The 22,250-nt window shown below is 36.0% G+C and overlaps 2 protein-coding genes, 1 non-coding gene and 1 pseudogene across 3 annotated transcripts in view; 1 reads left to right on the forward strand and 3 right to left on the reverse strand.

Annotated features, from left to right (window-relative positions):
- LOC101604224 (sodium/hydrogen exchanger 2-like) overlaps positions 1-8,933 on the forward strand; it is a 132,616-nt gene extending 123,683 nt beyond the window's left edge. The window contains exons 13-14 of the mRNA XM_004669608.2: positions 6,764-6,938; positions 8,877-8,933. Coding sequence (XP_004669665.2) covers positions 6,764-6,938; positions 8,877-8,933 — 232 coding nt within the window. The remainder of the gene's footprint in view (positions 1-6,763; positions 6,939-8,876) is intronic.
- A 611-nt stretch (positions 8,934-9,544) lies between these two features.
- On the reverse strand, positions 9,545-10,313 carry LOC101598237 (annotated as a pseudogene).
- Positions 10,314-12,857: 2,544 nt separating this feature from the next.
- LOC123456540 (40S ribosomal protein S11-like) lies at positions 12,858-13,188 on the reverse strand. Its single transcript, XM_045139890.1, has one exon. The coding sequence runs from the start codon at positions 13,186-13,188 to the stop codon at positions 12,910-12,912; it is 279 nt and encodes a 92-aa protein (XP_044995825.1). The 3' UTR covers positions 12,858-12,909.
- A 93-nt stretch (positions 13,189-13,281) lies between these two features.
- Positions 13,282-13,368, reverse strand: LOC123456945. Its single transcript, XR_006634804.1, has one exon. It is a non-coding gene; the product is annotated as a small nucleolar RNA SNORD35 (small nucleolar RNA).
- Positions 13,369-22,250: the final 8,882 nt, after the last annotated feature.

The raw sequence follows: 22,250 nt of genomic DNA on the forward strand, positions 1-22,250 counted from the left end.
CCCTGAGACTCCATAGTGAATTCCAGGTCAGCCTGGGCTAGAGTGAAACCCTACCTCGAAAAACCAAAAAAAAAAAAAAAAAAAAACCAACCTGAGTTGGATCTTCAGAATTAACATTAAAAAGCTGGTTATGCAGGCCTAGAGAGATTATTCAGTGGTTTAAGTGCTTTTCTGCAAAGTCTAATGACCCAGTTCAATTCCTCAGTACCCATGTGAAGTCAGATGCACAGCAGCACATGCATCTGGAGTTCATTTGCAGCAGCTAGAGATCCTGTCACATCCATATTCTCTCTCTCTCTTTTTTTCTATTGGTCTCTCTGCTTGGAAATAAATAAATTAAATATTTAAATATAGATAAATATATACAAATTTTGGGTATGCACATAAGGGCACAACCACCAAACAAGAAAACTATAGACAATTTCCCTTGATAAGTGTGCCCATTCTCTCTATCTGCTTCTTTATCATTTTCTCTCTCTCAAATAAATAAATAAATATTGGCTTGTAAAAATTTCTCCACAAAATACTTGCAAAATGAACTGAAAAATACATTAGGATATACATTATTACCAACAAAAAGATTTTTAAGAATCTGTAAAAATAAGAAAGGAAAAACTGAAATCATTCTTGTGTGCAGATGTTACAACACTAGACCCATACACACCAAACTCAGGTGCACTGAGTTTATAAAGCTGACATAAATCCTAACACAATAATAGTGAGAGACTTTAATACCTGCTCTTGCCAATAGACATGTCATCTAAACAGAAAATAGAGAAACAATGGCACTAAATGACTTAATAGACATTTACAAGACATTCCATCCAAAATCTACAGAGTATACATGCTTCTCAGTATCTCATGTAATCTTATTTAAAATAGACCATTAGGATACAAAGTAAGCCTCCACAAATTCAAGAAAACAGAAATAAGTCCTTGTATTATATTTAACTGCAATGAAATATAGTTAAAAAGTAACAACAACAGGAACAACAGGAAACACACAAACTCCTAGAGATTGAGATAAATATTATTTACCAATGGATATATCATTGAAAAAAAATCATGAAAGAAATTAAAAAAAAAACTCCTAGAACTGAATGAAGAAGAAAAAGGAAAATACTAAAGCATATGTGACACTATAAAGGCATTTCTAAGAGGGAAGTTTATATTTCTAAATGCCTACACTACTGAAATAGAGACTCACAAAAAAATTAATGAATGCTCTGAGAGCCTTGGAAAAAAATAGCAATACAAACCCAAATGTCCCAGACACAATGAAATGATCAAGATAAGGACAGAATTCAATAACTTAGAAATGAATAAAACAATTAAAAAATTGAATTAAAAAAGTTGATTCTTCAAAAATATAAACAAGATAGATAAACTACTTACCAAAAATGATAAAACTGATAAAAAATAGATATGAAAAAGGATATATTAAGATATTACAACAATGCTAGGAGTGGTGGCACACACCTTTAATCCCAGCACTCAGGAGGCAGAGGTAGGAGGATTGCCCTGAGTTTGAGGCCACCCTGACTGAGACTCCATAGTGAATTCCAGGTCAGCCTGGGCTTGAGTAACACCCTACCTTGATAAACCAAAAAGAGAAAAAAAAAAAAAAAAAGAAAGAAACAAGATATTACAACAGATTCCAATTAAATTGAGAAAATCTTAAGGTCTCATTTTAAAAATCTTTATTCCACGTAACTAAAAAATTTAGAAAAAAACGGATGATTTTCTTGACAAACATGATTCACCAAAGTTAAAGTCATAAGAGGGAATTAATTTAAATTGAGATATAACAAGTAATAAGATTGATTCTGTATTAAAAATCTCCCAAGCAAAAAGGTCTGTCACAGATGGATTCACTATTAAATTCTACCAGACCATTATCAAAGATCTGGAACCATTGATTCTCAAATTATTTCATAAAACTGAAAAGGACAAATGCTTCTAACTCCTTTTATGAAACCAGGATTGCAGTTAGAGCAAAACTGAAAAGAGATACCATAAAGGAGAAAATTATGGACCAATACCCCTGATAAACATATGCAAAAGATTATCAATAAAATTCTTACAAATTAAATTCAAGAATACATTAAAAATATCCTCAATCAAGTAAGTTTTATCCCATGGATGGAGGGATGGTTCAACACATGGAAATCAAAACATGTAATATATCATATAAGTAGTCTTAAGGATAGAGATCACATGGCCATCTTAATAGATATAGAAAAGGTCTGTGACAGGGCACAACATACTTCATGATAAAATTGTTAAAGACTGTATGGTTTGAAGGATCATATCTAGCAAACGTCAAAAAATCAAATGAAAATAAATTCTGGCAAGGATGTGGAGAAGCAGGAACACTCATCCACTGTTGGTGGGAATGTAAGAGGGTACAACCATTTTGGAAAGCAATATGGAGACTCCTGAAAAAGCTGACTATAAAGATACCAACAGACCCAGTTATTCCCTTATTGGGCATCTACCCTAAAACCTTCAAACCACAGGCCAGAGAGATTTGCTCAACCATGTTTGTAGCAGCTTAATTCATAATAGCTAAGAGCTGGAATCAATCCAGATGTCCATCACTAGAAGCATGGATAACTAAGACGTGGTATATCTACACAATGGAATTCTAAACAGCAGTAAGCAAAAATGATACAATGAAATTTGGGGAAAAATGGTTGAACCTGGAATAGATCATCCTCAGTGGACTTACCCAATCACAGAAAAAAAAATCGCCACATAGTCTCACTCATCTACAGCACCTAACCTGAATCTACCCAAGATGCCTTACATACCCAGCAAGGATCTCGTGGACTAGACACTAGGATGGGTGGGGAGGGAGGGGAGGGAAATGGAGGGGTGGGAAACACAAATATAGACCCAAACAGCAATGGTACCATAAAATTCTACTCCCTAAAAGTCAGACCAAATGGCTAAACCTTCACCAGGCCCTTACAGGGAACACCTAAGCCACAAGACACTGGAGAGGGTATGATGAAGACCAAACTTAATCTTCTACAGCTTCCTTCCCTCCTTCTCCCCCGTCTCTAATTATTGTATATTAGTTATCTTTTTCTTCCTTTTCTTAGTAGGCACTGACCTGTAACTCCCAGTACCAGCATGTGGCTATCATCCACAATGAGCTTTTGATCAGAGAAGCCTACAACATTTCCTAAAAGAGAGACAGATTCTGTCCGAGTACTTGATGACCCACCAAAGGTTAGTGGTAAGACCCTACTGCTGAAGACACCTTATATGATTGACATGTGTTGCAGCCTGGTTCGCATCACCCAACCAAGAGCAGCTTCTGGGAAAGAGAGATTTATTTTGGCTTACAGGCTCAAGGGGAAGCTCCATGATGGCAGGGGAAAACGATGGCATGAGCAGAGGGTGGACATCACCCCCTGGCCAACATAAGGTGGACCACAGCAACAGGAGGGTGTGCCAAACACTGGCATGGGGAAACTGGCTATAAAGCCCATAAGCCCACACCCAACAATACACTCCCTCCAGGAGGCATTAATTCCCAAATCTTCATCAGCTGGGAACCTAGCATTCAAAACATCTAAGTTTATGGGGGACACCTGAATCAAACCACCACAACATGTAAAATGGAATTGCATGGCTGAAGTTGGAAGAGAGTCAGTCCCCAGACAGTCAGTGCATCTAGTGCCAGAAGGTGCTGCATGGGTGACTGGGGGAAAATTATCAATATCTGTTGAAGCATCTAACCTATTTAGCAGCAAATAACCTTGTGTGATGCCCACACAAGTGCAATAGTGGCACAGAGCCATGGTGGGGAACCAACTGCTCTTGATTTGGCTAACTGATCCCCCCAGTGGTATGAGACCCATAGCTGGAGCTGGAAAACAAGTCAGAACCATATCCAAATATAAGCCTGCTCTCCATTATCAAGCTACCATCAATCATGGGTTACAAGAGGGCCTACACCTATTAAATTCTCTATAAAAAAAAGTAAGGGTTATCTCATTTGTCCTGGTACTAACTTACTCTCCATTGGAGAATCTGCTTCTCTTTTTCAGATAGAGGCAGATCCTAAGGAGAGAGCAACCCCATCATACCTCAAAAGGGCCCTGGTTGAAAGTATGAAAAATTGGTGAAACAAGCAAGGGTGCTGCTTTCCTGATACCAGCACAAGGGGGAAGGAGATCAACAGAGAGAAAAATCAACTCCTAACAAATCAGAGAGCCAGAGCCCCAGAAGCATATCTATGTGCATACATCACACACACACACACGCCACATGACACACACATATGCAAAACTAGAATATATCATCTTAAGTTGAATACTTAGGACTTACTAAATTAACTAAAATCAATTTAAGTAGAATTCATTTTCATCAAGTGTATGTATATTTGATATTATGATTTAGCCTTTATATATATATGAACTAAAACACTCTTGCCAGTTTACTAAAATTTTCTTAATATCATAGTAAAGGAAAAAATGTTAACCCATTTTCAGAAGCCACATATAATTCACATACATTCATATTTACATTTTGGACAACCCTATAATTTCTTCCTTAGAAAATGAACTAAAATATATTTTATGGGCTGGAGAGATGGCTTAGTGGTTAAGCGCTTGCCTGTGAAGCCTAAGGACCCCGGTTCGAGCCTCGGTTCCCCAGGACCCATGTTAGGCAGATGCACAAGGGGGTACACGCATCTGAAGTTTGTTTGCAGTGGCTTTCAGCCCTGGTGCACCCATTCTCTCTCTCTCTCTATCTCTCTGCCTCTTTCCCTCTCTGTCTGTCGCTCTCACATAAATAAATAAAATAAAATAAAAATTAAATACATACATATATATATATATATATATATATATATATATATATATATATATATAATTTGCTTTTTATCCATTATACTGATGTCAAAATGGTTAAAGAAGTTTAAGTTTTAATTACAATAAAATTTACAAAACTCCTTTATTTTAATGTATATTTTAGTTTAAAACTGACAGTGATTTTTTTTTTGGAAAAAAACAACAAAGCAATAGTCTCATCCCAAACTTGATCTCTTGTCTAAAATATTGAGAATCTCTGTAAATTGTAAGTATATTTGGATTGTATTCTTTGTGGTTTTTCCTAGCAGCCTTTCGCTCAGTCATAGAGTGATCTTTTCAAAGGATTACCCTGAAAAGTCTATCTTCCTGGGACAGCTGCTCTGAGTCCCTGCACCTGTCACCTCTATTCTTACCACCTGTCCAAATCCTTCATGGTCCTTATTTCTCTGAGCCCCCACAACAGTTTTTCAATCCCTATATCACATTTCTCTGTCTCTGTCTCTCTCCTCTCATAATCCTTGATAATATTAAGAGCTATTAGTTATATAAAATTATACTCCTAGTTATGCATTCTATATCATTTTATTTGACTCATACATATACAACTTAGTTTCTAGTAAAAATAATATTCCATAAAGACAAACATAACCTATGCTTTTTTTCTTTATCTAAAGTTCTCATATAGAACTACTTCCAAAAAACTGTTCAAATATGTATTATCTGCTTATGATGTACCCAGTATGATATGATTCCTATGTATTATATCTGAAAAACAAATTTGTAATTTTGACATTACTACTATTAATTTATTTTTATAGACATTGAGGTTTAGAGAACTGTTCAAGGCTATAAACTCATAAGTGAATAAATAAATGAAATTACAGCCCATGCTAAGTATTAAGATTATCTTTTATGCAAAAGTTACTGACCACTCACATTTCTATCCTCCTTAATATAGGAAACCTTTGACCAAACTGGCTTTATTTGAAATATCCCTTTTCTAAATATAGTTAAAACTGAATAAATAATTAAATAATATTTTATTATACATATCTTTCTTCAATTCTATACTGCCCAATACTAGCATCACACTACAGTTACAACAAGTTGGCTATGGAAGTATAAGTGGTAATATCAATTTTTAGTTGTGAAATTTAAAGTTTTTATATTTCATTTATCTATTAGAGAGAGAAAGAGAATGAAGCAGGCAGAGAAAGAATGGGAACATTAGGGTCTCTAGCCACTGCAAACAAACTCTTGACACATGCTTCACTTTGTGCATCTGGCTTTATGTGGGTATTGGGGAATTGAACCCTGGTCCTTACGATTTGCAAGCAAGAGTGCCTTAACTGCTGAACCATCTCTCTCCAGCCTTAAAGGTTTTTATTTATTTTTTTTTTGCATTTATAGTATGATATACTTATAGATGCTTTGAGTGTCTTCAAAAGCTTACATGTAGGTGTTATATTTAATAATATGTTTTGAGGAGAGTTTTGTACACTTATCACTAAATATTTATTTGAATTTACTAATTACTATAATTAAAAAATCTGTGTCTACACTCTGCATATCTACTTAGTTATAGATATCATTGATTAAACCTAAATGGAAGTTATAAGCTGCAGTTGCATATTTCCTCTCTGTGTTTGTTAGTAATTTTGTCAAATTGATGAGAGAGGGGCAGGAGAGAAGTGGTAGAACAGAAGGCATCTTTTTTTCTTTAGAAAACTTTGGAGAAGTTTTGATACAAAGCCCAATGACTTAATTGAACCAGGTCACCTGCTTTTAATAGCTCTTCTCCCACAGCCTGGTGAAACCCAGACCAGTAACAAACTGATGTTAATCCTGGTCTTAAAATAGTGACTTCTGCTGAGACTCACAGGCTGTGCTGTAGCAACTGGTCATTTCAATGCTCCTTTTGCATGTAATTTTAGCAACAAATCTACCAGTTCTATCATGAAGATTGGAATTGCTGCTCTCATAGCAGGAATTATTGGTGCTATTGGCATTATTCTATTTTTGGTAGCATTTGGAACTGAATATTGGTTATGTGTAACAGAGACCTGTGGACGTCCTGATTCTATCAATGGAACTTTGGATATTGAAGAGGTAACTAGAAATCATTAAGGAACAGGGAATTCCAAATAACTGCCCATAAAGGAAACTTACATTTTCAAAACTTTAAATTCCAGAAGTATGAAAATTTAATCTTGTAAAGGCTTATATTTAAAGTTAATGATTATTATTTAGAGTTGAATTGGATGTTAGAAATATAAAACTCAAGATGAGCTTCCTATGAAACATTGGAAAACAGACTGAGAAGTAATGCATACATGCTGAATGGATATCAACTTTGTTGTAATATTATTCTCACACTAAACATTTTTAAAATAAACACAATTGCTCTTTTAAAGAAAATGTGAGCACTATAGAAGTAGAAACTTAGTCCAAAATTCTCTGATGTGCAGTAATGAATGAATGTGGAAACACCAGTCATGCTTCTCAGAAAATTCAATCTGACTAAAATTTCTTCTTTCTTTGTTTTGTATGATTCTCCTTTAATGGGGGTCTTCCATTTCTGTCCTTTCTAATTAAGACTGGATTGTCACAACCCACTAATCCATATTCAAAGCTTGCTACAGGACAGAGAAGGCAAACTTAACTATCTATGAGTGCAAGGTTAGTTTTAAAGAGATATTACTCCTAAGAGCATCCTTCTTTTAAAAATAAATTAGGGAAATACATTTAATTTTATTTGTTGGTTTTTAAATTTTTTTTTGTTTCCTGAAAGAGGGTTTCATAGAGTAACCTAGGCTGGCTTCAAATTTTCTTTACTCCTACATGTAACTTCTGAGTATTTAGATGATAGGTATAATGTTTCACTCAAGGATGGATACAAGTATAATGGTGGATTTATTCTGCAGTAATCTTGATTGGACAGGGATTTTTCTAATGGAATTCCTTCTTGGTATCTCTGATATCATACTACTTATGCTTCAACCTGCTTCATTTACAACTGTGTTTAGTTGTAAGCCCTAGCTAGTGATTGTAAGTATTCTCTAGAGAACATTACTGGACAGCTATGCTTGGCAATTGTAGACAACAAACAGAATCCTACAGTGTTAGAACTTGTAGTGAGTGATCTTAGAGATCTACTGGTCCAAGTTGTGCTTACTACCCAGATAGTTCTCTTTTTTATTAATCTTACAGATGAGGAAATTGATATTCCAAAAGGAGAAGGAACCTACCTTGACTCAGAATGTATAAATGAGAAATAGCCAAACCTTAGAATTTCCCATTTCATTGTTCAGTCTTCTATCTACCACTTCCTTATTTCTTTATTTCAGGACATAGTTTATATTTCCCATATGTGTGTAATAAATAAAAACATAATATTTACATCATACAAATAATTATCAAGTTAATTGGTTAGCTTTATTACTTTAATTCTTATAATAATGCATTAGACTAAAGGAATATCTGTCTTCAAAAATATGTCTGATTATCAATTAGAGAAATGGATTTATAGTTTTTATTTTATTGACATGCAATTTGCTGCATGAATCTCTTAAATTTATAGAGTATTTTTCAACAATTACTGGTGTATATTTGGCAACAATGGATTTAATTACTATGTAAGTGAAACAATAATAAAATAAAGAAAGCAAAAAATCTTTATTGATGTGATATCAATTACTATTCTGTATCCTCTATATTCTGTATGAGAATAATATTTAAAATATTATTTTCTAGAAATATGAAATTGATGAAAGTAGTTAATCAAAAATATTAAGTTATTAACAATTATCAGATTTTATTTTTTCTAATATGGAATCACATAAGATAAGAAATTTATATGCACTTTTGTGGAGCAAGCAAAGAACAATGTAAGCCTTTGATGTTACATATATATTATATCCTCTGAAAATAATATAGCCTTGTTAATCAAGAATAAATTGAAGTACACAGAAAGATGCTGATTGACAGCTAGTACACTATCTTATAGTAGTTAGTTATTTCTACTTACATTCTCCTCTGTTTATACAGTTTATCAAAGATTCAAAGATGCTTTTAAATGGAACAACGGACACATTTTACATGTAGCTTATTTTCTGTTTATCCTCATTTGAATGTACAGGCTCTTGAATTACGATTATATGTAATAGACTTCATTACCTGGGATTAGGTTTTTTTTTTTTTTTTTTTTTAAGGTAGAGTCTCACTCTGGCCCAGGCTAATGTGAATTTCACTATGTAGTCTCAGGGTGGCCTTGTCCTCTGCCCCACAAATTCTGGGATTAAAGGCATGCGCCACCAGTCCCAGCTCTGGGATTGGTTTTATTTTTTTGGCATGTAAAAATTATATTTATTAACTTAGATGTATAATATAATCAAACCAAAACCAAAAAACTTAAGAAAAATCTGTAAGATTCCTTTCAGATTATCATTTATATCTAGATATGACAGTGGATTGTTTTTAGGTTAAAACAGAACAGCAAAATGGTTCCAATTCCATTTGTAAAAGCACAGAGCTGTGAGCTGACGCTACAGGAGGCTCTGTGGAAGTGCTAGCCCGTGCCTCAGAATTCCGCCCAAGTGCTGGCTTCTATGCTGTTGAGACAATGCTCAGTATCCTTGCCATAGATGTCTAAATAAAATCCAAAAGTCCTTGAGTCTTCCAGAAGTATGCTATCAGCTCACAGCACATGCTGGTAGTAAAATGAAAGTTATTTTGCTGCAGTCTATTGAGCAATGGCAGCATTTTCCAAAATTTTCCTTTTCCATTCTTCATAGTCCTGGGTCAGGTCTTCATCACTCTGTGGTTTATGTTGGATCTCAACTCCATTCAAAACTTCTTCAGCAGGTGCTTCGACCAGTAACTTCTTTTTTTTTCAGCGGTGGACTATCTAAATCTCCAGGTTCTCTGTTAATCTGCTGTCCGATTTTCTCTAACTGTTTACACAGTCGATCAAATATAGCTTTTTTTTCTTTTACACCGGAAGTGGTTATCATTTTGTTTTTATACACTTTTAGCTTTAGAATTTTGCATGCTGAAAGTAGTGCAGAGGCAGTGAAAAATGGCCTAGATAAGTCAAGATCAGCTTGCTGTGTGTGTGGAAGACTGGATTCACAGCTTTGCAGTATCATTGAAGCCAGTTTCACTGCTTCTGTACAGTTGAACTGGACAGTTTATTCCAATATTTGAATTTAGGCCCAGTAAACACTCAAAAGATTTAAGGCAGCTCTGATACATCTTCTTGTTCAAACCAGAAAGTTTAATTAAATAAGCCCTGTCCAAGGGGCACTTCATACAGGAATCAGCAAGGTCCAGACATATGACCGCATTGCTAGTTTCTGTGGTGTGTACAGACAGACCAGTGCACTTCACTTGGGACAAGAGCAGGTATTCTTCTGCTTTCCTCAGCACACCTGGTTCTCTTAGGCCCAGGCGTGGGGCCAGGGACCCGATCAGCCCAGACCCCATGGCAGGACCAAACTGGCGCCAAAATCCTCAGTAGGTGGGATTAGTTTTAAAAGTGTGTCTTCCTGCCCTTAACTACTCAGATTTGAGTCAATGAATGTAGCTAACAGCATACATATTCTCTATATTGTATAATAAAAAATGTATATATATATATATATATATATATATATATATATATACTGAAGAATAGTGCTGTAGTCAGCTCCACATTGATGAGATGAACATCCAAACCAGGCACAGTTTGGGGAAGAAGGGATTTATTTGAAGAGTACAAGTCCAGGGGAAGTCCCATAATGTCAGAAGAAGCTGCCCCTCTTTTATGGATACAAGTAGAGAGACGCCACCAAACTACCAGCACCACAAGCAAGCACAAAACAGCAAAGCACAAAAACATCAAAACAGCAGGGACCCAGGCAGAAATCAGAACACTCTGCATACCTTTGGGCTGGGAATTCAGATTTGCCCCCAAACACACCTTAGGGCTGGACCCCAGGATATACCTACAGGCCTACAGTGATACCTCTTCTAGCCAGGCAGTTGGAAATCCAAATTACAAGTCTTAATAAAACACCTGAGTCTATTAGGGCACATACATTCTAACTACAGTAGATAGAGAACAAGCATATTAGCTATATAATCATTTGGATGAGTACTGAATGCATATTATACAAGTGGATGAATATGTCAATGATATAAAATAGTTACCTTGTTTTGGTCTCTGCTAATGCTGCTCACTATACTATAGTTTTCAACATTTAAGTGATGCACAAGGTATCATATGCATCTGGAGTTTGTTTATAGTGGATAAAGGCCCTGGTGAGGCCATTCTGTCATCTGCTTCTCTCTCTCTCCTCGAATATAAATAAATAGATAAATAATTTTCAAAAAGAGATGTCATTTCCAAGTTAGACATAATGGTTCATATATATAATCTCAGCATTGGGGAAGTTAAGGGAGGAGAATCACAGTGAGTCCAAGGCTAGCCTGGGCTTTTTAGGGAGTTACTGGTCAGTTTGAGCTAGAATGAGAAGCTACCTCCCTGCCTCAATGTATATATTTTCCTTAACAGCATTACAAATTAAAATATTATATGCCTGCCTAGTCACAAATCACATTTTGATGATGTTTCAAAATAATCTGTTTAGGAATTCTCAATTAAATTATATAAACTATATTAATGAAATTGTCTTAAGAACTTCTAGAAAGGAATACATTTTGAAAGTATAGTTTATAATTTAATAATAGTAAAGTAATAAAACTAAAGTACTTAAAATATGCCACTCTAACTTTCTCCTTTATGTCCTGGACTGTGTAGATGTTGGTTCTTTGTCTCTTATTTCCCTAATCACACTACATTGAAAAACTTAATCAGTGGAAATATCTTGGCTTTAGTATTTTATAATGGACTCATTTTCCATAAGAAAATTTGTCAGGACTGATCAAATGTGAAACATACATGATTCCAGTCCTGATTCTCAGCTCACTGACTGTTAGAATGGAGAACCCTGTGCTGTGATCTTTAACTGAAAATTATGCTATACTGGCTTTCCAAGTTATTGTTTAGGGGTACACATAGAAGTGATATATGACATTCAATTAAAACTAAAAACAATGTTTATATCTATATCTCCATTTATATCTTCATGGGGCAATTTGTTAACTAATACTATCAATGCAAGAGGATTTAGTATTCTTATTCTAGTCATATTGTATATAACCAATGGGCTGTATCTTGGGTTCTAGTAGAATCCAGGTATATAAGAAAATGTAGCACTCCATGTAAATTGTCATTGATATGGTAGACAATCAGAGACATGCATTATATTGAACCTACTACAAATCCTGATAATTTTGATGTTTAATTTTGATAAATTCAAGCATACTGATAGAGATGAGTATAATGACTACTCACTAGTACATCACTAAACTTTGAAAACTACTAATGTTGTTCTGCTTTTACTCTTTGCATGAATATATAGATTTTATATTAAGAGTAATGTTTATAACTAGCAAAAATGATATTAACTAGGGGCTTGTAAGATTGCTTAGTGGTCAAAGGCTCAATTCCCAAGCCACCTGCAGAAGCTCTCTCTATATAAGTGGCACAAGCATTTGGTGTTGGTTTTCAGAGGAACGAGGCCCTGGCATACCCACACATACAGATAATTTAAAAAAATGTTTTTGATTGTGATCTCATAATAAGGCTTCATGGTTAAAGGTACTTGGTTGTAAAGTCTACTGGCCAGGGTTCAATTCCCCAACCAACCACGTGCAGCCAGCCACAATAAGTAGCATAGGCATATGGTGTTTATTTGCAGTGGCGAGGTACCCTTGCATGCCCTCCCATACACATGTAAGCACAAGTAAGCAAAAACATAATAATAATAATTAATAATTCCTGCTTTACCAAGATATAATGATCTAGAATATGCATCTCAGTAACATCTGTTGTTGTTGCATACATTAGAATTGATGAAGCATTGGTACAAAGAAAATGCCAGATAACATCTAGGACAAATTTGCGTTTCCTATCTTTTTTGTGTGTGAATGGGAAAATAGTTTTATTTTTGTTTGGGGAGTCAGCCAGTGTTCAGCCTCAGAACTTCTGGAACTGCTTCTTGGTGCCAGCAGCCTTGGTGACTTTGAGCACATTGAAACGCACAGTCTTGCTCAGGGGCCGGCACTCGCCCACTATCACGATGTCACCAATCTGCACATCCCTGAAGCAAGGGGACAGATGCACAAACATGTTCTTGTGGCGCTTCTCAAACCGGTTGTACTTGCAGATGTAATGGAGATAGTCCCGGCAGATGAGAGTGGTCCTCTGCATCTTCATCTTGGTGACCACACCTGGGGGAGGGGGCAGACAGACCATGGATGAGTTGGGCCTCATGAGTTAGGGAGCCAATGATAGCTTGGAGAATGCTGGGAGTTAAAATCGGCTAAATAGGACCCCCAAGAAGCCCTGCTTCTGACATCAGCTTTATCAAGTGGCTGTTTCGGCAGTGCCTGTGGTAGACATCGAAGACCATGGTGAAAACAGACATCATCTGCCTCCTATCTTTTTTTTTTTTCTAGAAAGAGAGAAAGCAATTGAGAGAAAGAGAGAAATTATGCCAGGGTCTCACCCACTGCAATTGAACTCCATACACTTGTGCCACCTAGTGGGCATGTGAGACCTTATGGTTGCATCACCTTTGTGTCTGGCTTACATGGGATCTGGAGAGTCAAACATGGGTCCTTAGGATTCGCAGGAAAGTGCCTTAACCACTAAGCCATCTCTCCAGCTCCATTTCCTACTTTTTAAATAACATTCCAGAATGTTGCATAAATTCATGCAAAAACATTTTATTTGCAGAGTCAGAATTTTAAATTTGAATATTTTCCCATAGTATGATGAAGATGTGAGTGATTATGAGGACATATGCGTGACATACCATCATGAAGGCTTCTTCTGGCGGTGCTGGTTTTTTGGAGATGATCCACAAACTTCAGTTTGGAAATACTGGTTTAGTGAGTATGAAATATTATTGTGTGATGCGTTATTTTGAAGAATTTTTATTAGCATATATAGGATTGTGTATTTTAGCTTTTGTCCTAACCTTGGAAGAAACATATTCAAGATTTTACTACAACTAAATTATGATTTTTATGTGATTTTAAAACTTTTATTAGCATACATTAGTAATAATTGGTTTTATTATGCATTTTCTTAAATGTAAAAATGTACATCTTAAATGTACAAATTTTGTTCATGTTCACACCGCCATAGCATTCTCATGCTCTCCTTTCACTCCTACTAATCCCTTCTCTTCACAATCAATTCTTTCATTGCCATATACTTTTTGGGAGTGAGGGTATTAATTACTTTTAGGGTTGCTTTTAGGACCATAAGTTAGGTGTTCTTTAGAGGAGCATGGTCACCATATTACCAGCAGCTATACTGCTGAAGAAAATATCACCCCCACTTTTGTCAATCATTAATTATTATGATCCCTCCCACCTCCATTACTCTTGTGGGGGTCATGTGCTGATAATCAAAGCTGCTGGGAATTTATGAGTACAATGATCATATTATATTTTGAACAAAGTGTTCCAAAGCATTTCATCTCTCCATCTGACTCTTAGTTCTCTCTCTCCTCACTTTCAACATGTTCCCTTAGTTTTAGTGCTTTCAGCCATCAGTTATTCTTAGCAATGTGACCATAAGTCTTTGCAGTACTGTGGTACACTTCAAAAAGAATCCTCTCTGACCAAAGCTGACAGCATCACTATTCTATGGGCATAAACAAAATATTTATAAGGCATTTTGACAGAAACATTATATGTATTGCTTTCTTAGTGTTATTATATACAACTAGAAGCAGTTAATGGAAGGAAACAAGTTAAATTCAGCTTATATTTTCAGAGGGTAGAATGCATTATGGTGGGGAATGCACCAACAGAAAACTGGTCTCAAAGCATCATATCAGCAGAGAGGAAGTAGTGAGAGGAAAACAGCAAGTAAGACTTGTCTCTAATAATTCAAGATACACTCCCCACCCCCACTTCACACTACCTCCAGCAAGGCTCCACCTCCTAAAGATACCACAACTTTCCTAAACAACTACTTTTCTGGGTATCATGTATTCAACACATAAAGCTATGAGGATTATTTTACATTCAAACCATCAAACATATCATGCCAATGGTATTATCATGTTTAATGTCTATAACCTTTGAACCATGGATTTTAAAAATAATTTTATTGATTTCCAAGGGGAGAGAGAGAGAGAGAGAGAGAGAGAGAGAGGGTGCAGATGTGCACAAGACAGAGGGAGCAGATGTGCACAAGGCCTCCAGCTGCTCCAAATGGAATCCAGGTGCACATACCACTTTGTGAATCTAGCTTTACATGGATACTGGGGAATCAAACTCAAGTTGTTAGGCTCTGCAGGCAAGCAAGTGCCTTAACCACTGAATGATCTCTCCAGCCCAGCCAGAACGTGTTCTTTTAACCTCTTTATAAACTTGCCACTATTTCACAGGTGGACACATCTTATCTGACTAGTCAGTAGTGTATCACATTGGGTCTACACCTGACTGAGAAAGGCTGTTTATGACAGCTGTTCTTTAGCAGTCTGAATATAATGTCCTGTCATAATAAGGTACAAACAGCATGAAAGAAAGTTCTAGCTCCGTTCCAGGATGACTTGTCTACGTCCTATGTCTGAAGCATGTGTGGTCATCAATATCAGGGTTTTCTTTTTTTAAAATCACATTCTAGTGGAAAACCAATAGTAGTGGCAGAAGCTAGTATTTCTTTGAGGGACTCATTCTGGCCAGAGAGCATAAGGAGATACTCCATACTGGCACTGAGCTTTATACTTAATAACTCGTGGCTTCTGAAGAAACTTTATCCAGTCATTTCTCTTCAAACTTCTTTATTTAACTTTATTTTTAACTAGCTTTCCAAGGATCAGGTTTGCTTATGGCTTTTTCATACAATTAGTTTCGGTTGAATAGACCCCTATCTCATACTCTCCCATGTATCCTTGCTCTCCATCCCTGCTTAAATCTTTTCACACTACAATTGCCACCTCCCTCAATCTCTTTTCCCTTAAATCCTGTTTCCACTATTTCACAGGTCCCTCTCCTGTTTCTGAACATACAGATACATATACACACTCACCTCCATACAAATATAAAAATCAGAAAATAGGAATTGAGTTAGTTTTTCTAAGTCTGAATTACCTTTATTTAATATAACACATAAATGGAAACAATGAATGACAAATTCATCCAATTTCTTACAAATATCATAATTTCAGTTTTATTCATATCTGGATATAATCTTATAGTATATATGTACCACAATTTCACTATTTATTCACCAGTTAATGGGCATCTATACTGATTGAATTTCCTAGCTATTGTGAAAAAACTATCAATAAACATAGATGTGCAAGAATATTTATAGCAGGATATAGAGTACTTTGGTATATGACAAAGAGTAGTATAGCTAAGCCATAAGGTAGTTCTATTTTCAGTCTTTAAAATACTTAATTAATTTATTTATTTGCAAGGAAAGAAAGAAAGAGAGTAGAGACTGAGCACTCCAGGGCCTCTTGTCACTTCAAATGAACTCCAGGTGCATGCAACACTTTGTGCATCTAGATTTGTGTGGGTAATGGGGATCATTAGGCTTTGTAGGCAAGACCATAATTGCTGAGCCATCTCTCTAGCCTTATTATCCTATTTTTTTGAGAAATCTCCACAATGATTTTCATAGTGAGTGTATCAGTTTTCTCAACAATGCTAAATAAGTGTTCCTTCCCCCACCCCTCACATCCACACCAACATTTGTTGTTGTTTTATTGATAATAGACACTGACTGGAATGGGATGGAATTTCAAAATAGTCTTAATTTGTATTTTCTCGATGGGTAAGTATGTTAAACACTTTAAAATATTTATTAGCCTTTGTATTTTTCATTTTAAGAAGTATTTTTCATACTTTTTGTATGTGTTTGACCCACCAAGTTAAAGTATGGTTGCATGAATGATCATGGTGTGTGTTTATAAGACAATGTCCAACTTACCAGAAGCTACACCATCAGAGAACATGACCTTTCTCTGTCAGGAATTATTTGCTGCCAGTAGGTACTCTAGGAGGTAGTGGGAGCCTTATGAACCATTCCCTATCCATGATGAATACTGACAGGCTCAATATTGTGCAGGAAACCACTACTGCTAAGTGTTTATGAACATAATGGCTATTCCATATCCAAGAGATAACATTATGAAATGTTCCTAATTTTTATATCATTTCTCACCCCTTTTCTGCAAGATCATCTGAGCCTTGGAGGAGTGCTTTAAATATTCTCTTTAGGACTGAGTACACAGTAGTCTTGGAGTCTTGGCCATTATGCCATGTACATATCTTTACATTAGCCACTATCTATTGTAGTAAGAAACTTCTGTGATTGAGACTTCTAGTAATGTTAATGTATGGGAACAAACATAGACATTAATAAGTTCCCACCTAGGGCCTATGCACCTAGCCAAAGTTTTCCACCAGGTTTATAGGACTAAGAACAAATTCCCTCCTGTAACAGGCCTCAAATCCAGTCAAAAACAGCTAGAAGTACATGTAGCCAAAAAAGTTCAAGGAGGCCTGTACATTAAAATTAACCAAACATTATTGAAAGTATTAAGAGTCCTTTTAATTTATTTTTTATTAATTATTCTTGTAGTCAGTGAATACAGTCAAGTTGGTCCCATTGTTAGCTTCCTCCATGTCCTACCTCCTCCCCCGGCCCCTCCTTGTTGAGGCATATGGGTCATGCATTGTGGAGTTAGCCCCCCGTTCTGGGTAGGAGAAATGTCTCTGCATATCATGACCCAACATGTCGCTCTGACATTCGTTCCACCCTCTCTTCTGCAAAACTTCCCTGAGCCATATTGGGTTCATTTTGGGTCTACTTCAGTGATGAAGTGTTGGGAGCCTCCGTGTCTCTGGATTTCTAATTTGGTAGGAGTTGATTGTTCTCTGTGTTGATCTCCTTCACCCTTGTGCTTGTACCAGGTTCACCAAGAAAACAGCACCCTTGCTTGTTTTGCCAATTATTCTTAGTTTCGGCTGGAGCCCTTTTGAGGTATGATGGGGTGGTTCTCTCCTTAGGATCTACATCTATCTGAAAAAGAGAAGCAGATTCTCCAATGGAGAGAAAATTAGCACCAGACAAATGGGACAACAATTATTTTTTTATACGAAATTTAATAGGTGTAGGCCATCTTGTAGCCTATGCTTGGTGGTAGCTGGATAATGGAGAGCAAGCTCATATCTGGATATGATTTTGACTTGTTTCCCAGCTCCAGGTATGTGCTTTGTCCCATTGATTGGATCAGTTAGCCAAATCAAGAGCAGTTGGTTTCCTACCATGGCTGTGCACCACTATTGTACTTGTGTGAGCATCACAACAGGTTACTTGCTGCTGTGACCATGAGCTGCTTGGACATTATTGGTAATTTTTCCTCAGTTCCCATGTAGCACCTTCTGGCACTAGACACACTGACTGCCTGGGGACTGACTCTCTTTCAGCTTCCAGCCATGTCATTCCATTTTATGTGTCAGCTACATAAGATATCTTCAGAAGTATGGTCTTACCACTAACCTTTGGTGGGTCATCAAGTACTCTGACAGAAATCTGTATTTCTTTTAGGAAACCTTGTAGGCCTCTCTGATCAAAAGCTCATTGTGGATGATAGCCACCTGCTGGTACTACAGGTCAGTGCCCACTAAGAGAAGGAAGAAAAAGACAACTAATAAAAAAGAGTTAGGGAAGAGAGAAAGAGACAGAGAGAGAGAGAAAAGCTATAGAAGATTAAGTCCAGTCTTCATCATACACTCTCCAGAACCTTTTGACTCGGGTGTTCTCTTGAAGTGCCTGGGGAAGGTTCAACCATTTTGTCTGCCTTTTAGGATGTAGAATTTTATGGTACCATTGCTGTTTGGGTCTAGATTTCTGTCCCCCAACCCCTCCCTTTCTCTCCCCTCCCTCTCCACCCACATTATTGTCTAGTCCTTGAGATGCTTTCTGGGGATGTTGGCATATTGGGTAGATTCAGGTTAGGTGCTGTAGATGAGTGAGACTATGTGGCAATTATCTTTCTGTTATTGGGCAAGTTCACTGAGAATGATCTGTTCCAGGTTTAACCATTTTTCTTCAAATTTCATTGTGTCATCTTTTCTTACTGTTGTGTAGAATTCCATTGTGTAACTATACCACATCTTAGTTATCCATTATTCTAGTGATGGACATCTGGGTTGATTCCAGCTATTATGAATTGAGCCACCATAAACGTGGTTGAGCCAACCTGTGACTGAACTTTAAAGGTTTTAGGGTACATGCCCAGTAAGGGAATAACTGGGTCTGTTGGTAACTCTATTGTCATCAATTTTTGGAGTCTCCATATTGCTTTCCAAAGTGGTTGTACCATCTTATATTCCCACCAACAGTGGGTAAGGGTTCCTATTTCTCCACATATATCCTATGCTCCAGAATGAAAAAAAAAATCAATATATTTAAGATGGAAACTCCTCATAAATCTACAGATTCAAGGCGTTCTATTTCACAATCATAGCTTTTTTTTTAAAGAAATAAACATCTCAATCATAAAATGCTGATAGGAATACAATGATCTTGACTAGCCAAAATATTTTTTTTATACAAAGGAAATCATACATACAAAGTATTTTAAAACTTCCACATAATTCACAGTCAAAAAAATACAAAACAAAACAAAACAAAACAAAAAAAATCAGTGTGTTGTTGTCAAAAGGACAAACATTTCATTTGAATAAAATAGAGTTCAAAGACAAATCATTGTGCTTACAATCAATTGATATTCCTTTGTTTGAAATAGTGCCTAACAGGCTGGTTTTGAACTCATGATCTTCTGTTTCAGTCTCCTGAGTACCTTGAATACAGGCGTATTACCATGACTAGTCCAACTTTTCTTTGACAAAAGTCCCAACATAATTCATGGCAAAGTATAATCATTCATGAAATGTTTAGGAATTTCATGATCTACAGGAAATTAATGAATTTGAATCATTTGACATAATCTACAAAGTTCATTCTAAGGCATTACAGATCCATATAAAAATCTAAACTAGGGCTGGAGAGATGGCTTAGTGGTTAAGTGCTTGCCTGTGAAGCCTGAGGACCCTGGTTTGAGGCTCAATTCCCCAGGACCCATGTTAGCCAGATGCACAAGGGGGCACACACATCTAGAGTTCGTTTGCACTGGCTGGAGGCCCTGGAGCACCCATTCTCTCTCTCTTTCTGCCTCTTTCTCTCTCTGTCTGTTGCTCTCAAATAAATAAAAATAAACAAAAAAAATCTAAACTATAGCATTCTTGCAATAAAGGTAAGGGAAAATCTTCATGACATTAGGATAGTCAACCATTTCTGAGATGGACACAAGAAACACAAAAATGAAACAAATACTAATACACTTCACTGAACAAAATTTCACTACAGATGATACCACTAGGAAGATGAAAGCTGACATTCTTACTTTTTAAATGTTGTTTAGAATTTCATCAGATGTACAATACCACATTTCCCCCAATAATCCATTGTTGGACACTTAACTTGAGTCTGTATTTTGGCTACCATGAATAATACTGAGGTGAGCATGGGAGTAAAGGTATTCCTTTGACATAGCAAGTTCAGTATCATTGGTCATATATTTTGAAGTGATATGGCTTGATTCTATCATTTGTTCCAGCATGAACTTAGGGGACATAAAGTTAAATGAAATAGGCCATGTACACAAAGACAAATATAACATGACAACATTTATAGGCAAAATGTGAAATAGTAAAAAGTGTAAAGAGTATAATATTGTTTACCAAGCGTTGCTATATTCAAAGAATATAAAGTAATTGACAAGAGGAATGATATTATCAATCTCCTGTGAGAGAAAGTGAGTATTGCCAATAATGATTACTTGCATACTTAAGAATAACTAAGAGAAAATACAATTTTCTTATGATAAAAGGATAAGGAAGTGAGGTGGAGGATAATTAGCTTCATTCCATAACTATGCATTATATGCATATATAAATATACAAACATGTTATATTGTGCCATATAAATTTATACAGCTGTGATGTGTCCATCTAAAATTAATATTAAATGCTAAGCAAGGGGGAGGGTTAGGACATGGATGAGCCTAACAATGATAACAACTTGACTGTATTCATGAGTGCAAAATTAATTAATAAAAATGAATAATTTTTTAAAAAAGCTAAACAAGTAGTACAATGGGAAATGCTTGCAATTCACATATTTTAGGTGCTTTTCCCCAGAATATTTAAACTACTAAAACTTAATAGTAAAAGGCTAATAACCCAAATAAAACGTGAAAGTTATTTAAATGTAATGACCTGGAAAGATGCAAAATATTATTAGTCATCAGATAAATGAAAATCACAACTGCTGTGTGACATCATTTTATTTCCATGAAGAGGGTGATAAACAGAAAGACATGTGAACTAGCTTTGGAAAAATGTAGAAAAATTTGATCCTTATATTGCTGATTGTGGCAATGTAAAATGGTGCAACCATTTTAATATGGAAAAGTCTAGCAATTCCTCCATAAATTAAATTTAGAAAAATCATTTTAATCTGCAATTCTTCTAGGTATATACTTAAGATAAATAAAAATACCTGTCATATAAAACATACAAAATAATATTACTAATAAAGGTCAAAAGTTGAACAATCCCAGTGTCTAGTTATGAATATGAAAAATATGTAATATCTGAACAATGTATTATTATTTAAAAATTAAAAGTCTATAACCTTACTGCCACCATAACATGGATGATTCTGGAAAACATGTTAAATGATATAGAGTTATTCACAAAAGATCAATTATGCAAGGTTCCATATGTACAAAATGCCAAGAACAGAAAATGATTGCTAAATTAGGAGGAAGGCAAGTAAATAATGACTTGTAAATGGGTATAGAGGTTAATTTAGGGGAGATAAAATGTTCAAAAATTACAATTTGGGTATAGTTGTATAATCATGAAGATATTAAAAATACCAAAGTGACTGGGAATGGTGGCACATGCCTTTAATCCCAGCACTTGGGAGGCAGAGGTAGGAGGATTGCCATGAGTTCAAGGCCAGCCTGAGACTACATAGTGAATTCCAGGTCAGCCTGGACCAGAGTGAGACCCTACCTCGAAAAACAAACAAACAAAAAAACCAAAAAAAAAATATACCAAAGTGGGGGCTGAAGAGATTGCTTAGCAGTTAAGGCAGTTGCTTGCAAAGCCTAAGGACCCATACTTGATTTCCCAGGACCCATTTAAGCCATATGCACAAGGTGGTGCATGCATCTGACATTCGTTTCCAGTGGCTAGAGTTCCTGGCAT

This window comes from Jaculus jaculus, chromosome X (genome assembly GCF_020740685.1).
Source record: "Jaculus jaculus isolate mJacJac1 chromosome X, mJacJac1.mat.Y.cur, whole genome shotgun sequence".
Lineage (NCBI taxonomy): Eukaryota > Metazoa > Chordata > Mammalia > Rodentia > Dipodidae > Jaculus > Jaculus jaculus.

What these genes read in the sequence shown, in the direction of transcription:
- LOC123456540 (XM_045139890.1), bottom strand. Translation starts at nt 13,188, where the DNA reads ATGGTCTGTCTGCCCCCTCCCCCAGGTGTGGTCACCAAGATGAAGATG.